This window comes from Lipotes vexillifer, unplaced genomic scaffold (genome assembly GCF_000442215.2).
Source record: "Lipotes vexillifer unplaced genomic scaffold, Lipotes_vexillifer_v1.1 scaffold192, whole genome shotgun sequence".
Lineage (NCBI taxonomy): Eukaryota > Metazoa > Chordata > Mammalia > Artiodactyla > Lipotidae > Lipotes > Lipotes vexillifer.
The window spans coordinates 604173-623758 of NW_006780202.1; the positions used below are offsets into that span (position 1 = coordinate 604173).

The 19586-nt window shown below is 45.2% G+C and overlaps 1 protein-coding gene across 1 annotated transcript in view; it reads left to right on the forward strand.

The window, feature by feature from the left end:
• Positions 1–12781: 12781 nt before the first annotated feature.
• Positions 12782–19586, forward strand: part of PIK3CG (phosphatidylinositol-4,5-bisphosphate 3-kinase catalytic subunit gamma) — a 34899-nt gene continuing 28094 nt past the window's right edge. The window contains 3 exon segments of the mRNA XM_007453337.1: positions 12782–12848; positions 15009–16352; positions 16442–17104. Of these exon segments, the coding sequence (XP_007453399.1) occupies positions 12804–12848; positions 15009–16352; positions 16442–17104 (2052 nt within the window). The 5' untranslated portion in view covers positions 12782–12803.

Sequence of the window (19586 nt, forward strand, 5' to 3'; positions counted from 1 at the left end):
CAAGAATACCATGACTTGGCCACAGCTCACCCTCTCTTGGCCTCTTCTCCCATTCTGGACTACTTGAGGAAATGTCATTCTTCTGAGCTTTGACTGCCATATATTATTCCTTCTGCTGGACTGCTCTCACCCCCCACCTCTGCCTGTGAGCTCTACCCATTTCACCTACCACCCCGAATGAGGCCTTCCCTTTGGAAGGCTTGGTTGGAAAAGACAGCCTCCTGCTGCAAACTGCTATTACCCTTTTCCTGTGCAGCTCTGAGGGTCCAGCTCATGTTCCCCGCTGCATGATGATGACAGGTGGACATCCTGTCTGCCTGCTAGGTTGCAAGCTCCTTGCAGACAGAAATCCATGTGCCAGCATTTGGTTGATATTCGATAAAAAATGTTGAATGAACGCATGGACAAATGGCAATGAATGTACAAGTCACTGAATAATTAAGTGGAATTCCACACAGCAGCTTGGATCAGAGACCCCTTTCCCTCCAAATGAGTCCACATGGGACCATGTTTCCTTTGTGACATTCTGCCCCGCCCGAGGGCCCTCCACTATATATAAAGATGGAGCGTCTGGGCAGAGGTCACTGCTTTGAGAGGCAGACACGATGGTCCAGCACTGGCCTCCAGCTGAACTATCAAGATTCAGATAGAGAGGAGTCTGCAAGAATGTGGAGAAAAAAGAAGGAAATAAACCCCCAGCAATTAAGAAAATAGGGGAAGTCACTTAAACTTTATACATTTTTAAGTAAAAAATAATTTTAGGTAAGTACTAATTTTTGAACTTTTACTGATGTATAACACACATACAGAGAAGTGACCAGCTTGGGGACAGTTCACAAACTGGTCACACCATGCATCCAGCACCTCATCAAGAAACAGACCATTATCAGCAGCGCAGAAGCCCCTCCCCCTCGAGTCAGTAAATACTATTTTAAAAGAAAAGGAAGGAAGGAAGGAGAGAGGGGAGGGGTGGCCAGGCATCCACTTTAAAAGAAAAGGAGAAATGCTGCGGCGGCGGGCGGGGAGCCCAGGGGACGCTCTGGGGGAAACTCACTGAGATACACCCATCAGGGCTTCTCCCGATCTGCTGAAAACTGTCGTGGGAATAAACAGACCCACAACATGGGTAACTGCAGCAAAAGCTGGCTGAGCTTTGGAGGGAAGAGGATTCCTCCCAGGTACAGAGCAAGGGAACGCGTGCCACTGTGTCCCCAGCCAGGAAGAAGCTGGCTCAGGACCCACGCCCCCAAACCCTTCCCACCCCCAGTCCGTGCCCCTGCACCCTTTCTCTAAACCTGGAGAGGCAGGGCACCCTCTGTGCTTCCTTCCAGCGGGATGTGACTCCTGCCAGACTCTATGCCAGGATCCAGGCCTTTGGAAGGAACAACATCCTGTATAATGGCCAGAGAAGCAGCTTCTATTGATAGTTTGTCATCTCTGGAGCCTCAGGACCAGGGCTTTGAGAGCAGGCTCCGTCCAAGCCGGTCTACGAAGTCTTCCCCTCTCTGAGGACTCTCTGCTCTGCCCTTGAACAGGAAAAATCCCAGGAATGAAGGAACCGTCCCTGGCTTAGAAACTTCACTCCCTGTTTATTACAAACAGCTTTGTCTCTGTCAGGATCATGGGACGTGTCTAAGAGGTAGATAGAGAAGAGGTAGGTGATTGGACAGGTGTGTAGGTAGATAGATTAAAATTATAGACAGTCTGCTGGTAATTCAGAAGCCAGGGTCCCAGGGATGAGTCTGGGTATCCATTATATGGGAGGATTTCTTGCTCACAAGGATGTGGTACAGGCAGTTTTCGGTCTTATATTTCTGTCACAATTAATAAGGGAACAACAAAGAGAACTAATAAACTGGATCAGGCAAAGGGGCTATAAAGGGGATATTTCTCAAGCATTGTATTGAACAGTTCCTTGTAATTAACATTAGTCAAACTGGGGTCCTTCCCAAGTTCCATACTCTACACACCATTATCCTCGCAAGTTTTCTGTGCTGAGGTTTTAAGAGCAGGTAGATTACAGGGCTTTGGGTTAGGAGTTTCCATGGGAGGGAGGGGATGCCTGGGTTTCCGCTGATTGGGAGGCTTCAGGGGTATCATCCAATATCCCTGTTGCTTCCTGTAAATTCAAGGGAATCCACTGACTTTCCAAGAAGAGGTATTCCGTGCAGATTATCTAATCCACAAATAGTTACTGAGGCCATCACTTTGTATGTGCCAAGCACTGTGTTAGGCCTGGGGAATTCTGTGGTGAACAGAGCACTCACAGCCCCTAAGAACTCACAATCTCATGGAGGAGACAGCCTGGTAAACAGCTGTCAACCCGGAGAAGCGCTATGACAATGACCTCTTAGCAGCTGTGGGACCTGGGGCAAGCCAATGAACTCCCCTGTGCCTTACTTTCAACATCTGCCCGTGGGCGTCATAGTAACGCCCTTTTCCTTGGAACGTTGTGAGAATTAAATGAATTAATATTAAAGTGCTTAGAATAATGTAAGACACGTGGAAAGAGCTACGGAAGAGTTTGTTCTTGGTAGTGCTGATGTTCCTGTTATTTCTGTGGTGATCACAAATGGAGGAAAGCTTTCCTAACCCTAATCTAGAAAGCCCTCCCAGGGGAGGTTATGCAAACTGCATACAGTGATCTGTCGGTATCCTCAGGACACTGGTTCCAGGACCCCAGCAGATACCACACTCCAGGGATGCTCAAGTCCCTTAGAGAAAATCGCGTAGTACAGTTGATAGACTATAAGGGATAGATCATAAAGGGTCTGATGTATCATGCCAAGGAATTTGGACTTCTAAAAATCAATTTACAGAAAAATCTTTTCTGGAAATTTGTCAAGGGCTTACTAAACTTTATCAGCCAAGTTGAGCTGAACAAGGAAACCGAAAAAAGTGCCCTCAGTGGTCAATTTCTGATAATAAGAATGGAATGTCCCCACAGGCACCGGGATCTGACTGTAAATCGCTGGGGTTGCATTGACTGTGACTGATTTCCTGTGCCTTCTTTTCTCTAAACTTTTACTATGATTTTTAATCACAGTCTCAATTTCAGTGCTTGTGATTGGTCTGTTCCTATTTTCTCTTTCTTCCTGGTTCAGTCTCAGAAGGTTGTGCTTTTCTAAGAATTTGTCCATTTCTTCCAGGTTGTCCATTTTATTGGCATACAGTTGCTTGTAGTAATCTCTCAGGATCCTTTGTATTTCTGCAGTGTCAGTTGTTACTTCTCCTTTTTCATTTCTAATTCTGTTGATTTGTCTTCTCCCTTCTTTTCTTGATGAGTCTGGCTAATGGTTTATCAATTTTGTTTATCTTCTCAAAGAATCATCTTTTAGCTTTATTTATCTTTGCTATCATTTCCTTCATTTCGAACATCTGAGGCTGAACTAAAAAATATGAAAAGGTGGATTCCAATGCTTTGTCAAGCTGCGAGATACCCACATGTCGGAGTCAGATAGCTACTCTACCCAGGAACAATAACCAATAACAGCTTCCCAACCAGTGTGCCTCAAAGGAAACCCAGGCCCTTGGAGATACAGGCACTGTCTCATGCTTTGAGGAACCTCTTCACTTTATCCCAGTGTCACAGTCAGTTCTGGCTGCTATAACAAAGTCCCATAGACTGAGTGGCTATAACCAACAAATTTATTTCTCACAGTTCTGAAGGCTAAGAATCTGAGATGAGGGCACCAACATGGCTGGGTTCTAGTGAGGGTCCTCTTCTGGGTTGCAGACTGCTATATTCTCCTTGTGTCCTCACAGGGCAGAAACACAGCAAGAAAGCTCTTTGGGGACCCTTTTATAAGGGCACAACCCTCATGACCTAATCACCTCCCAAAGCCCCTCCCCCATCCTAATAGCACCACATTGGGGGGTTAGGATTTCAGCATACAAATTGGGAGTTGGGGGGACACAAACATTTAGTCCATTGCATCCAGTGTACCACACAAATGTTGTTACTATTTACATGCACCAAGACCTGAAATAAGTTTGAGAACACAGGCCTGTCTTCCTACGTCTTTCCCATATCTCCCAATGCTGTCTTTCACAAACCCTCCAGTTCAGGGAACTGATCATCTCACTGTCCCTCAAATACTTTTTGGCTTGAAGACTTTCCCCGCTGATTCCTCTTGCCTTAAATCCTGGACCTCCCCTTGCGTATTTAAAATGCTTGAAATCCCACCCCAAGTGACCTCCTCCAGTAAACTGTTGTATTATGTAAGGACCATTACATAATATACTTTTAAAACCACTAGGCCTATACATACTGTCACATTGTACATTATTGTTTTCATCTGCATATCTTGTCTCTCTAACTAGACCACAAACACTTTCTCTGAAGGCTGTCACAAAGCAGCCTTCCTCATAGCAAATAATTCATCTGTTTCTAGACTGCTGTCACCTCTTACTCTGTTCTTATTTTCTAATCTGTTTGATCTTGTTGTTCCTGTGATGGTTGGATGTGATAAAGATGGTCAGGCTATTTGATTGCATTATTTTCAGTCAAAATGTTGTGTATGTCTACTACATGGAAAACATGGTGCTGGATGTATGGAGATTCACAGAAGAGAAAAAAAGAAGAAAAGAGAAAAACACAGTAATAAAACAAGACAGTGATAAGGCTGAGGGGTTTTCTAACCTGAAAAATCTGGGGATACAAGAGGCCCCAACTAGTAAAGAATTCTTCTGCATGGAGGAAATATCCACATACAGGAATGAGAATCTGGCCATTATTTCTCCCCTGAAACATTTACTACATATAGTCAAATTTTAGTGGCTATATTAGGTTTTGGGGAAGAGCAGTGTACTTAATCTCAAACCACCAAGAAAGCATGAAGTATCTGCAAGCTTAGTCATAGAACAGACAAACTTTGCATAATTGAACTTAGCTAACTAGTTCCTACAGAGGCAAGGAGACCCAAGAGCTGGAGTCTAGCATTTCTGAAATAATGAGTGTGTGTGTGTATGTGGTGTCTGGTTGGGACTTTGTCTCCTGGGTGTGACAGAGCCAGGGCAGGGAAGGAATCTGTTGAATGATCTGTGGAACAGAGCTGGCCAAGCTCATGGTCCTGTGATCAGCCCTACCAGCCCCAAACTCCCACCCAGCCCACAGCTTGGCAAACTTCTAAGGTGTGGCTCCCTAGTCTCTCCCTTGAATCAACCAAGAATGCCAACTTTCAGGCTTCTAAAGCCGCCAGTTTCTTAAGGGTGTATTCCTATATACTTTGGGAAACTGGTAAGATGCCTCTAAATATTTGGGAGGGAGGCAGCCTTTGAGTTAAGTAGTTTGCCTGCTGATGTCAACTATTACAGCACTGTTTGTAGAAGACTAAAATCCAAGAGGACTACTCTGAATGGAAATAGATCAGATGAGATAATCATTTATCTTGATGTCAGAATAACTGAGAGGAACTCTTAATTATCCATCTCCAAGAATCCAGTGAGGCCAAGACCATTCTCCCTGTTGTCCCTGGGCCTCAGCTGGAGTCCATAAGAGTCTAGGTTGGAGGATGAACTCTAGTATAGGAAATCCTGGGATGGAGGAGAGGGTGTACTGGTTCAGCATCCAGAAGGAACAGAGGTCACCTGGGAGATACAGAGCTGCTGTAAAAGTGATGGAGGATGGCTTTTCTATGGATTCTCTACTCGCCTGGGAATCAGGATCCCATCTCCTAGTGGCCCTCTGGCTGACAGTGGGGCAGCGCTCAGCCCCCAATCCCCGGGACACCAAGAAACCTCCTTCTATTTTGTCTGCAGTCAATCATTGCTCTCAGTAAGTCTCCACCCCTAGCAGGCACACAAACACATGCACACTGTACTTTCAGTCTGAGCCAGTGATATTTTGGAGACCAAATGCTTTGAAAAAATAGAGAACTGTCTCACCAGCCTAAATAAGTGAACTTCCAGACTTTGTATTTGAACACGTTCAGTTTCATAACCCAATCCCCCGGATCACTAGGTTTCTCTTCCCTTATCCCTCCGTTACAGGGTATGAATAAGGAGTCACGTGCACTCCCATGAGGGAAAATTAATTGATGGGCTTTGCAGGGCTAATGGGTTTAATTTGGCTCTTTAAAAATCTTCCCACCCCTCCCCATAAGGATAACAGCTGATCTTTCAGCAAAAACTCTGAAAGCCAGAAGGGAGTGGCAGGACATATTTAAACTGATGAAAGGAAGAAAACCTACAACCAAGATTACCTTACCCAGCAAGGATCTCATTCAGATTCGACGGAGAAATTAAAATCTTTACAGACAAGCAAAAGTGAAGAGAATTCAGCACCACCAAACCAGCTCTACAACAAATGCTAAAGGAACTTCTCTAGGCAAGAAACACAAGAGAAGGAAAAGACCTACAAAAACAAACCCCAAACAATTAAGAAAATGGTAATAGGAACTATATATCAATAACTACCTTAAATGTAAATGGATTAAATGCCCCAACCAAAAGACATAGACTGGCTGAATGGATATAAAACCAAGACCCATATATATGCTGCCTACAAGAGACCCACTTCAGACCTAGGGACACATACAGACTGAAAGTGAGGGGATGGAAATCAAAAGAAAGCTGTAGTAGCAATTCTCATGTCAGACAAAATAGACTTTAAAACAAAGACTGTTACAAGAGACAAAGAAGGACACTACATATTGATCAAGGGATCAATCCAAGAAGAAGATATAACAATTGTAAATATTTATGCACGCAACGTAGGAGCACCTCAATACATAAGGCAAATGTTAACAGCCATAAAAGGGCAAATCGACAGTAACACAATAATAGTAGGGCACTTTAACACCCCACTTTCACCAATGGACAGATCATTCAAAATGAAAATAAATAAGGAAACACAAGCTTTAAATGACAAATTAAACAAGATGGACTTAACTGATATTTATAGGACATTCCATCCAAAAACAACAGAATACACTTTCTTCTCAAGTGCTCATCGAACATTCTCCAGGGTAGATCATATCTTGGGTCACAAATCAAGCCTCAGTAAATTTAAGAAAATTGAAGTCGTATCAAGAATCTTTTCCAACCACAACTCTATAAGACTAGATATCAATTACAGGAAAAAAAAAAACCCTGTAAAAAATATAAACACATGGAGGCTAAACAATATGCTACTAAATAACCAAGAGATCACTGAAGAAATCAAAGAGGAAATCAAAAAATACCTACAAACAAATGACAAAGAAAACACAACGACCCAAAACCTATGGGATGCAGCAAAAACAGTTCTAAAAGGGAAGTTTACAGCAATACAATCCTACCTCAAGAAACAAGGAAACTCTCAAACAACCTAACCTTACCCCTAAAGCAATTAGAGAAAGAACAATAACAAAAAAATTCCCAGTGTTAGCAGAAGGAAAGAAATCATAAAGATGAGATAGGAAATAAATGAAAATGAAATGAGGGAAACAATAGCAAAGATCAATAAAATTAAAGGCTGGTTCTTTAAGAAGATAAACAAAATTGATTTTCTTGACTCATCAAGAAAAAAAGGGAGAAGACTCAAATGACCATAATTAGAAATGAAAAAGGAGAAGTAACAACTGACACTGCAGAAATACAAAGCATCATGAGAGATTACTACAAGCAACTATATGCCAATAAAATGGACAACCTGGAAGAAATGGACAAATTCTTAGAAAAGCACAACCTTCTGAGACTGAACCAGGAAGAAAGAGAAAATAGGAACAGACCAATCACAAGCACTGAAGTTGAGACTGTGATTAAAAATCTTCCAACAAACAAAAGCCAAGGACCAGATGGCTTCACAGGTGAACTCTATCAAACATTTAGAAAAGAGCTAACACCTATCCTTCTCAAACTCTTCCAAAATACAGCAGAAGGAGGAACACTCCCAAACTGATTCTAAGAGGCCACCATCACCCTGATACCAAAACCAGACAAAGATGTCACAAAGAAAGAAAACTACAGGCCAATATCACTGATGAACATAGATGCAAAAATCCTCAACAAAACAGTAGCAAACAGAATCTAAGAGCACATTAAAAGGATCATACAGGGGCTTCCCTGGTGGCGCAGTGGTTGGGAGTCTGCCTGCCGATGCAGGGGACATGGGTTCGTGCCCCGGTCCGGGAAGATCCCACGTGCCGCGCAGAGCGGCTGGGCCCGTGAGCCATGGTCGCTGAGCCTGCGCGTCCGGAGCCCGGTGTCCGGAGCCTGTTGCTCCGCAATGGGAGAGGCCGCAACAGTGAGGGGCCCGCGTACCGCCAACACCCATTTATGATAAAAACCCTGCAGAAAGTAGGCATAGAGGGAATTTACCTCAACATTATAAAGGCCATATATGACAAACCCACAGCCAACATCGTTCTCAATGGTGAAAAACTGAAAGCATTTCCACTAAGATCAGGAACAAGACAAGGTTGTCCACTCTCACCACTATTATTCAACATAGTTTTGGAAGATTTAGCCACAGCAATCAGAGAAGAAAAGAAAATAAAAGGAATCCAAATCAGAATAGAAGAAGTAAAACTGTCACTGTTTGCAGATGACATGATACTATACACAGAGAATCCTAAAGAGGCTACCAGAAAACTCCTAGAGCTAATCAATGAATTTGGTAAAGTAGCAGGATACAAAATTAATGCACAGAAATCTCTTGCATTCCTAAACACTAATGATGAAACGTCTGAAAGAGAAATTAAGGAAACACTCCCATTTACCACTGCAACTAAACGAATAAAATACCTAGGAATAAACCTACCTAAGGAGACAAACGATCTGTGTGCAGAAAACTGTAAGACACTGATGAAAGAAATTAAAGATGATACAAACAGATGGAGAGATATACCATGTTCTTGGATTGGAAGAATCAACACTATGAAAATGACTATACTACCCAAAGCAATCTACAGATTCAATGCAATCCCTATCAAACTACCAGTGGCATTTTTCACAGAACTAGAACAAAAAATTTCACAATTTGTATGGAAACACAAAAGACCCCAAAGAGCCAAAGCAATCTTGAGCAAGAAAAACGGAGCTGGAGGAATCACGCTCCCTGACTTCAGACTACACTACAAAACTACAGTAATCAAGACAGTATGGTACTGGCACAAAAACAGAAATACAGTCAATGGAACAAGATAGAAAGCCAAGAGATAAACCCACGCACATTCGGTCACCTTTTTTTTTTTTTTTTTTTAACAAAACAAAACATTTTTATCTGGTCCATTGGAGCCTGAGTCTGGAAACACCCATGGAGAATCATCCTACAGGGATGGTACTGACAATTGATAAAATAGCCTCTGTGTCAGAAGAGCTGCCGTATGTACAGGGTTAAAAATACTCACAGCTCAGAGTAGAAGGAGGAATATAAAGGAGGCCCAAAGGGGAGTCTAGTGCCCTTGGGTGCTTCTCCAGGTGTAAACCCACCCCTCTGCAAGCCCCATGGGAAGCAAGAGGCCATAGACTTGGCCACCTGCTGCCTAGGGGCTGCAGGGCAGTGAGGCCAGGTGGCCCAGGAAGCCGGCCTCAGTCATCCTGGGGCAGACACAGAACTCAAGGCTGAGCAGCCACAGGGAGGACACTGGGCTTCTGAGGTGAGGCAGGGCTGGGAGGGGCTACACCCTGCATGTGCCTGGACAGGGCTGGCCAAGGAGTTCTCCCAGACTCTGTTCCTCCCAGCAGAGGTCAGGTGGTGCTGAGGACAAACCCCCTCACCAAGCACAGGGCTGGGCCTGGGCTCAGGTCCACCTGACCCGCTGCCGCAACCCCAGCCTGGGGCATGGCTTCGATCCTGGCTGGCGCTCCAGGAATAGCACAGTGTCCCTCCCCACCCCTGCTTGAGCTCATGGTCGCCAGGCACCTGCCTCCTGGGACACTTCTGGGACTCCAGGAACCCCTGCTTGCCTTATGAGGGCTTGTGGGGAGATGGGACCTAGGGGAAAACTGGGGAGAAAAGGCTCCTGACCTCGTGCCCCACAAAGGGGGTGGTCCCTGTTCTCACCTGGAGTTCTGGCTGCTGACCTTCACAAGAGGGTGGTCCTTGCTCTCATCCTGGGGTCCTGGCCTCTGACACCCCCCCCAAAAAGGGATTGTCTCTGCTCTCACCTGGGGTCCTGGCCTGACCCCACAAGGTGCGGGGGTGGTCCCTGCTCACCCCAGGGTCCTGGCCTCTGACCCCCCAGATTTGGTTTTGTGAATGGAGCTCTTGGCTGTCTCAGCCAGACAGGAGGCCCCAGGCCCACGGGGAAGGGGCAACCTCACCTTGGCCCTGGCAGTCTGAGCCAGACCTCAAGGTGGGCTGGTCAAAGGAGCTGGCACACAGCTCCTTCGAGCTAGAGGACGCTTCGAGGTATTCTGCTTGGTGGCTATGAGGCCCTGGGTAGGAGGGAGGGGCAGGAAAGAAGGCCCAGGAGAAGCTGCGCCATGCCACTGGCACTCTCGGGGTGGGGATCCTGAGATTCTGGTTCAAGCATCCTGTGTTGGGGTCTCCCTCGTAAAGTGCGTATGAGGGCAGGCAGGGTGGTCACAGCGGCCAGGGCCCATGCAGGCCAGCGACCTCGGGTGTGAATGGGGGCTGTGGTTGCCCTTGGAGGCTGTCCAGTCACTGAGGGAGGCCTGGGCCGCCTTGCAGTGCACCAGGCGGTGGGTGATGGAGAAGCCGGCACACTGTCCTGGGTGCACAGGCTGCCACGCGTGGACACCACGTTGAAGCTGTCTGAGCAGTCGCATTGCACGTGCAGGTAAGACTTGGGGTGCTGGTTCTCTACCACCATGATGAGCCCCACCCAGCCGTGCGTCAGGTCACCTTATCTTTGATAAAGGAGGCAAGAATATACAATGGAGAAAAGACAGCCTCTTCAATAAGTGGTGCTGGGAAAACGGGACAGCTACATGTAAAAGAATGAAATTAGATCACTCCCTAACACTATACACAAAAATAAACTCAAAATGGATTAGAGACCTAATTGTAAGGCCAGACACTATAAAACATAGTGGGAAAACATAGGCAGAACACTCTATGACATAAATCACAGCAAGATCCTTTTTGACCCACCTCCTAGAGAAATGGAAATCGAAACAAACAAATGGGACCTAATGAAATGTAAAAGCTTTTGCACAGCAAAGGAAACCATAAACAAGATGAAAAGACAACCCTCAGAATGGGAGAAAATAGGTGCAGACGAAGCAACTGACAAAGGATTCATCTCCAAAATATACAAGCAGCTCATGCAGCTCAATATCAAACAAACAAACAAACAAACAAATCCAAATTTGGGCAGAAGATCTAAATAGACATTTCTCCAAGAAGATATACAGATTGCCAACAAACACATGAAAGTATGTTCAACATCACTAATCATTAGAGAAATGCAAATCAAAGCTACAAAGAGGTATTACCTCACACCAGTCAGAATGGCCATCATTAAAAAATCTAGAAACAATAAATGCTAGAGAGGGTGTGGGTAAAAGGGAACCCTCTTGCACTGTTGGTGGGAATGTAAACTGATACAGCCACTATGGAGAACAGTATGGAGGTTCCTTAAAAGACTAAAAATAGAACTACCATACAACCCAGCAATCCCACTACTGGGCATATATCCTGAGAAAACCATAATTCAAAAAGAGTCATGTACCACAGTGTTCACTGCAGCACTATTTACAATAGCCAGGACATGGAAGCAACCCAAGTGTCCATCAGCAGATGAATGGATAAAGAAGATGTGGCACATATATACAATGGAATATTACTCAGACATAAAAAGAAATGAAATTGAGTTATTTGTGGTGAGGTGGATGGACCTAGAGTCTGTCATACAGAGTGAAGTAAGTCAGAAAGAGAAAAACAAATACCGTACGCTGACACATATATGGAATGTAAAAAAAAATAAAAGGTTTTGATGAACCTGGGGCAGGACAGGAATAAAGACGCAGACGTAGAGAATGGACTTGAGGTCACGGGGTGGGGAAGGGTAAGCTGGGATGAAGTGAGAGAGTGGCATGGACATATATACACTACCAAGTGTAAAACAGATAGCTAGTGGGGAGCAGCTGCATCACATGGGGAATCAGCTCGGTGCTTTGTGACCACCTAGCGGGGTGGGTTAGGGAGGGTGGGAGGGAGGGAGACGCAAGAGGGAGGGGATATGGGGATATATGTATACATATAGCTGATTCACTTTGTTATACAGCAGAGACTAACACAACATTGTAAAGCAATTATACTCCAATAAAGATGTTTTTTAAAAATAAATATATAAGTAAAAATCTTCCCACCAGCCTGTTTCTCTAATATTGTGGCTATGAGGCCTTTCCTTCTACTGAGAACTAGCCAGAAAAACATTTGGTGTGTTTTTTTGGTTTTTTGGTTTTTTTCTGCGGTACGCGGGTCTCTCACTGCTGTGGCCTCTCCCGCTGCGGAGCACAGGCTCAGCAGCCATGGCTCACGGGTCCAGCCGCTCCGCGGCACGTGGGATCTTCCCGGACCGGGGCAGGAACCCGTGTCCCCTGCATCGGCAGACGGACTCTGAACCACTGCGCTACCAGGGAAGCCCCCATTTTGTGTGTTTGTGTCTCATGAATGTATTTTTGGTTTAGCTCTACATCATTTTAATTCATTTCCACTCTCACACTTTTTACAAAATTAGTTCAAAGAGTAAAAAATATATAGTCAACTTAGCTCACGTTCGTGCTGGCTCTCTGTGTGTGCTTTAACAGGAAATGCATTTCTGACACTTTTTAAATGAGCAATCACACGTATAATCAACTTGGTTAAAACTTCCTTCCTGGTAACTGCAACACTTCCTCTGCATCTGGATATGAAGGGAGACCCAGAAAAGCGGAAGAGTTTAGAAGCACACTGGGTAGGTTTGAATTTGTTTTGTTTTCAGAAATTAAACAAATGATCCTTCAACATCATCACGTCCGCTGCTTTATCAGGTATTGCTTCCTTCTATTTTTTGCCCTTTGTTGGGTCTGACTCGGAATAGTGACACTTCCTTCTCAGCCAGAAGATTTTTAACTGGAACTGTTGTCGTTCATCTGATGATACTGCCACTGAATGTCTGTTGCATTGTCTAGTCCAACCCGTGTGTGTGGATATCCACAATGTTCCGGCAATAGCTTTGCAGGTGCATCGGTCCTTTTTTGCTTTTGTTTGGGAGGAAGAGGGAGGGCACGGGGGCCTGTGTCAGCAGCCTTCACGTTCTTACAAGTGCACTCTTCATGATTAGTGTCCTGAACAGTGTTTCTAACATCTTCTCGTAAAAGGAGAAAGCTTCACAGCCTCAACCATGAAGGAAAGCAGTGAGTATTGAGTCAGCCAGTTTTCTTCTGCACCTCGTATCTTGTAAGTCTATTTGATGTCGTGGAGGCAGAAGTGATTGCTGTGTATTTGCATGTTGCCTAAATTTGGACCTATTTTATTTCAAGTTAGTGCCAATATTCACATAACTTACAGTTCTCTTCTTTGTTATTCTGTAAAGTAGCAAAAGAGCAAATAGTGAAGGTCTTAAGCTGTAAGAGCCAATCCTTTGGGACAGTTGATTTCATGTATTTACTAAGTGCAACTTCATAATATTTTAAGAGAGGGACTACTGACTTTAAAAGTAAGTTTAAGCCGAGTACAGAAGTTTGGATCTAATGAAACCTGCCTTTCTTACCCTTTAATCAAACTCTCCTTTCTGGTATGTGTCAAATGCTCCACTATTTCTTAAGGAAATAAGTACATATGAGTGTCACTAACATTAGTCCTTTAAGAAGTAAATAATATTTTCTGAAACATTAATTTTTGTTTCACTAGTTGATTCTTATTTAGAGCATCTTACAAAATATTAAAGGATACTAAATAGTAAAGTCAAAATACCTTATTCATATCTCAATTTTAAGATGTTTAGCATTTCAATCATTATTTGAAGAGTTTCTTACTGCAATAAGTCACATTTATACTTAAACGCTTTGTGAAGGTACAGTGGATAAATTGTTGAGAATAAATTGGTGAATTCTCGTTATAGAGATGAAAATACTAGAGCAAAAAGAAGTTAAGTAATCGATTGGGGCCCAAAAGCAGGTCCTTCCTTCCATCCTGAGGCTTCTCCAGAGGCAGATGGGGTGAACTGGTACAAAGTTAAAATTACCTGAATGTCCATATTTGGAGAGTACAGCCCTGGGGACTCCCCTAAGATACTGCCCTAACGGAGCAGTGACAGCCACGATGCTTACACGTTTCATGATTCACAGTTTTAAATATCTGCAAATGTTCTTGAGTGCAACTTCACCAATTCTGATCTTTCTGAGTTTTATCAATGAAATGACTACCTCTCCTAACAAGAAAGAAAAAAATGAAAAGAAAACAAAGACAGGAAGTTGACTAGGGAGCAGATACCTGATCCAGAAAGTTTGAAAAGGGACTGAGAGGCCAGTTGGGTAAGGTGTCTGGGTCCCCTAGGAGACAAATGAGACTAAACGAAGAGGAAATAAGTCAAAGGCCTCTTTTCAGAGGGGGGTTTTCAGCACCTCACATTGCACCTTGTAAACCAGGACATGATCCTTTAACTGGATAATCTGACTCATCCATGCACTTCAGTATGCTTAACAACAATTACCACTTAGAACTATTACAGGAGGTCAGACACAGTGCTAGATCAGTGCTTTACCTCTCTCTTTTAAAATTCAATTTTCAAACAAAATGAAAGCAGAGAGAATGATTAATGAATCCCCATCTACCCACGGCCCATACTCAACAAATATATTACCTTATTTAACTGTCACCTTACTTACCCCTCTGAGGTATTGCTAACCCCATTTGACAGATAGGAAACAGGCTCAGAGATTATTTAAAGAGCTCATCCCCCAGATTCTAAGTGTTGGGGGCCAGGATTCCTGGGCCCCGACTCCAAAGCCCCGGTATCCTCGTGCGCACGTCCTTGTCATTCGTCTACACCTTCTCTTTCTGCCAGCTCGCGGGAAAACATAAAGGGCAAGTGCCTGCCCTGTGACCGAGCCCTCTGTTTCTCTGCTCCCAGGTCGCAGAGGGCATGGAGCTGGAGAACCATGAACAGCACGTGGTGCTGAGAGAGGACAACCGCCGCAGGCGCCGGAGGATGAAGCCGCGCAGCGTGGCGGCCAGCCTGTCCTCCATGGAGCTCATCCCCATTGAGTTTGTGCTACCCACCAGCCAGCGCAACACCAAGACCCCCGAAACGGCGCTGCTGCACGTGGCTGGCCACGGCAACGTGGAGCAGATGAAGGCCCAGGTGTGGCTGCGCGCGCTGGAGACCAGCGTGGCCCGCGACTTCTACCACCGGCTCAGCCCCGACCACTTCCTCCTGCTCTACCAGAAGAAGGGGCAGTGGTACGAGATCTACGACAAGTACCAGGTGGTGCAGACCCTGGACTGCCTGCGCTACTGGAAGGTGCTGCACCGGAGCCCCGGGCAGATCCACGTGGTGCAGAGGCTCGCGCCCTCGGAGGAGACGCTGGCCTTCCAGCGCCAGCTCACGGCCCTCATTGGCTACGACGTCACCGACGTCAGCAACGTGCACGACGACGAGCTGGAGTTCACGCGCCGCCGCCTGGTGACCCCGCGCATGGCCGAGGTGGCCGGCCGCGACACCAAGCTCTACGCCATGCACCCCTGGGTGACGTCCAAGCCCCTCCCCGAGTACCTGCTGAAGAAAGTCACCAACAACTACATCTTCATTGTCATTCATCGCAGCACCACCAGCCAGACCATCAAGGTCTCGGCCGATGACACCCCGGGCACCATCCTCCAGAGCTTCTTTACCAAGATGGCCAAGAAGAAGTCCCTGATGGATATCCCTGAGAGCCAGGACGAGCAGGACTTTGTGCTGCGCGTCTGTGGCCGGGACGAGTACCTGGTGGGTGAGACGCCCATCAGAAACTTCCAGTGGGTGAGGCAGTGCCTCAAGAACGGGGAAGAGATTCACCTGGTGCTTGACACTCCGCCGGACCCAGCCCTGGACGAGGTGAGGAAGGAAGAGTGGCCACTGGTGGACGACTGCACAGGAGTCACCGGCTACCATGAGCAGCTGACCATCCATGGGAAGGACCACGAGAGTGTGTTCACCGTGTCCCTGTGGGACTGTGACCGCAAGTTCAGGGTAAAAATCAGAGGCATTGATATCCCTGTCCTGCCCCGGAACGCGGACCTCACGGTTTTTGTGGAGGCAAACATCCAGTATGGGCAGCAAGTCCTTTGCCAAAGGAGAACCAGCCCCAAACCCTTCATGGAGGAGGTGCTCTGGAATGTGTGGCTTGAGTTCAGTATCAAGATCAAAGACTTACCCAAAGGGGCTCTGCTGAACCTCCAGATCTACTGCGGCAAAGCTCCAGCTCTGTCTGGTAAGGCCTCTGCGGAGACTCCCAGTCCCGAGTCCAGAGGCATCTGCTTAACCTCCAGATCTACTGCGGCAAAGCTCCAGCTCTGTCTGGTAAGGCCTCTGCGGAGACTCCCAGTCCCGAGTCCAGAGGCAAAGCTCAGCTTCTGTATTACGTGAACCTGCTGCTGATAGACCACCGGTTCCTCCTGCGCCACGGGGAGTACGTGCTCCACATGTGGCAGTTATCCGGCAAGGCGGAAGACCAAGGCAGCTTCAATGCTGACAAGCTCACGTCTGCCACCAACCCGGACAAGGAGAACTCAATGTCCATCTCCATTCTTCTGGACAATTACTGTCACCCCATAGCCTTGCCTAAGCATCAGCCCACCCCTGACCCGGAAGGGGACCGGGTTCGAGCAGAAATGCCCAATCAGCTTCGGAAGCAACTAGAGGCGATCATAGCCACTGATCCACTTAACCCTCTCACAGCCGAAGACAAAGAGCTGCTCTGGCATTTCAGATACGAAAGTCTGAAGGATCCCAAAGCGTATCCTAAGCTCTTTAGCTCAGTGAAATGGGGACAGCAAGAAATTGTGGCCAAAACATATCAACTGTTAGCCAGAAGGGAGGTCTGGGATCAAAGTGCTTTGGATGTTGGATTAACAATGCAACTCCTAGACTGCAACTTTTCGGATGAAAACGTAAGAGCCATTGCAGTTCAGAAACTGGAGAGCTTGGAAGACGATGACGTGCTACATTACCTGCTGCAGCTGGTCCAGGTAGGGGATGTACTCATCTCAAGGGATTTATCTGCATATGCACAGGTGCCCCATTCAACTGTCTTCCAATGCCCCTTGTCCAGAGAGTCATGATCAGTCAAAGGAGATCTAATGAAACTACCTCAAAAAGCAGTAAGCTGCTCCATTTACTTTTTTGCTGTCTTTGAGGGTGTGTTGACAAGCATTTTGATGACATTAATATTTCTGCTTTTTAGGAGAACTGTTCCCGTGGGAATACTTTGTTCTCATTTACTGTATCAATGATACACTTGACTTATCGAACGCTCCCTTGTGCCAAGGCTGCAGGTGATCTACATGCTTTTCGTGTATTATTACATGTAACTCTCCCAACAACGATGGTAGAGGTCAAGTTAATATTTGCATTTTATATATCAGGAAACTGAGGCACAGAGAGGCTAAGTAATGTGCCCAAGGTCACATGCTTTGAAAGACAAATTCAAACCCAGGAGGTCTGACTCCTGGCCCTGCTCTTTTCACTGCATCCCAATATCTGGCATCAACCCAGCAGTGTCAGGATAGTGTGTCCTAGAGGAAGAACGTCATACTCTCTGATTGTATTTGTCACAATTCATAGAGCAACATCTCACATCTGCATGGGACCTTGAAAGCCCCTCTCTTTAGATAGGTCTGGTACAGTGTGTCCACTCCTCTCCACATGCCTTTCCCTGGGGTCCAGAGAGACTAAATCATTTGCTAAACCCTTGACTAAATCAAGGGTTTCCTTAGGACGTTAAAGAAAGGAGGAAGAGTTCTCTTGCTCACGATAGCCATTCTCAAATTATATTGTGCTGCTTGACAAGGAAGAGGAAGGAAAGGACTTGGAAGGGAATTCAATTTTAGAGAGCAGAAGTGTTCATTCATTAATTCAACAACACGGACTGAACGCTTCCTCAGTTCTGGTTGCTGGACATAGAGCAGTGATCAAAACAGGGCTGGACTCTGCCCTAGTGTAGCTTGTGGTGCATGAAGACTGACACCAAATGAGTACACATACAGGCAGATATTGAGTAACATGTTGTGACAGACACTTTGGGGAAAAGCTACAGAGAGTTATGAGAAAAGAGTCAGGGGTTCTGGGGACACTTGCTTGAGATTGAGGAAGCCAGGGACAGTTCTGAGTAGGTGATGTTTGATCTGAGATTGTTAAGATTAGCCAGGCTGACTGGTGGACACCAAACTGTCTAATCATTATCTATATTTATAGGAAGTTTCTGAAGTTTTCTGATGCGAGTTTTGGATACTCTCAACTTTGAATCTTCACCTTCCCATTAGGCAGATACTTGAAACATTATATTTGGCCTTTGCTTTCATCTGTCAAATATAACCGATATTTTTCTCTGCCATGAGTCCAGAGGCTGGCATAAACACTAATGAAAATTTTAGAAAAATCAAAGTATCCTCAGTTTTCTAGCTCTCCATAACAAGAAGAACATAAAACAAATTTGCATGAGATCTGTTCCAAGTCCCAAGGCTATCATGAATTATTTTCCATTGTCATGTTCATAAGTAAACTCTGCAGAGTTGGAAAATGAATAGTGTTCTTCTTGGAAATGTTTAAATGAAAGAGGTCAATACGTAATATTAACATTGAATCTGTGGTCCTAAATGTGAAGAAATAGTCATTTGTAAAACTATTTGAGACACTGCAGATATGGCCAAATGACTCATTCATTCCTAATTAAAATGGTCTCCTGGTTGAGATCTTCATCGTCTTTACAGAAGTGAAACACGAAGAATGTCAGAAAGTCTCACGTTTGGGTTAGAAACTTAACATTTCTGAAGTGACTACTGGTGGCTAAATAACCACAGTCTCAGAATTAAGATCTTAGCTGCAGCTACTGTGGCACCAATGAGAGCACACCTCACCTTTGAAAGCATGGGGATAATTGAAATATTATCAAGTCAGTATTGTTCTGATCATTTCCAAACTGGAAAACCAGAGTAAGGATTGGAAAGCATACCAAAAAGCCCCCAGGCCCTAAAACATAAAGTGGAATGGGAATATCTCTTATTTCTTAGGAAAAAAGGATAGACCATATCTATTTATAGAGGAGATACTCCGAGATATTTAATTTTAAACCTCTCTTTATGCTTATACATGACATCTACCCTATAATTTTATATGTGCATGTCTAATAATCAACTTTTGTTAGTCTTACTGCTTTTAAAATGATGAACTATTGCAGACTTGCAGAAAAGTAGAGAATGGTGTAACAAATATCCATGCACCCACCAGAATTTAATTATTTTTTATCTTTTATTTTTAATTGGCTAGGCTGCAGCGGGCAGGGGCGGGGGGTGGGGGGCGAGCTTGGGGCAGCCACCCACCTGGGCCCTGTTTTCGGTCCAGCCCCTATTTTTCACTTGTCATTGGTTCTTTTTCCTCAGTCACAGAGCTGCCACCTATGTGAATATCTCTGTTATTAGCCAAGTGATGTGAAAACTACTAAACACTGCTGAA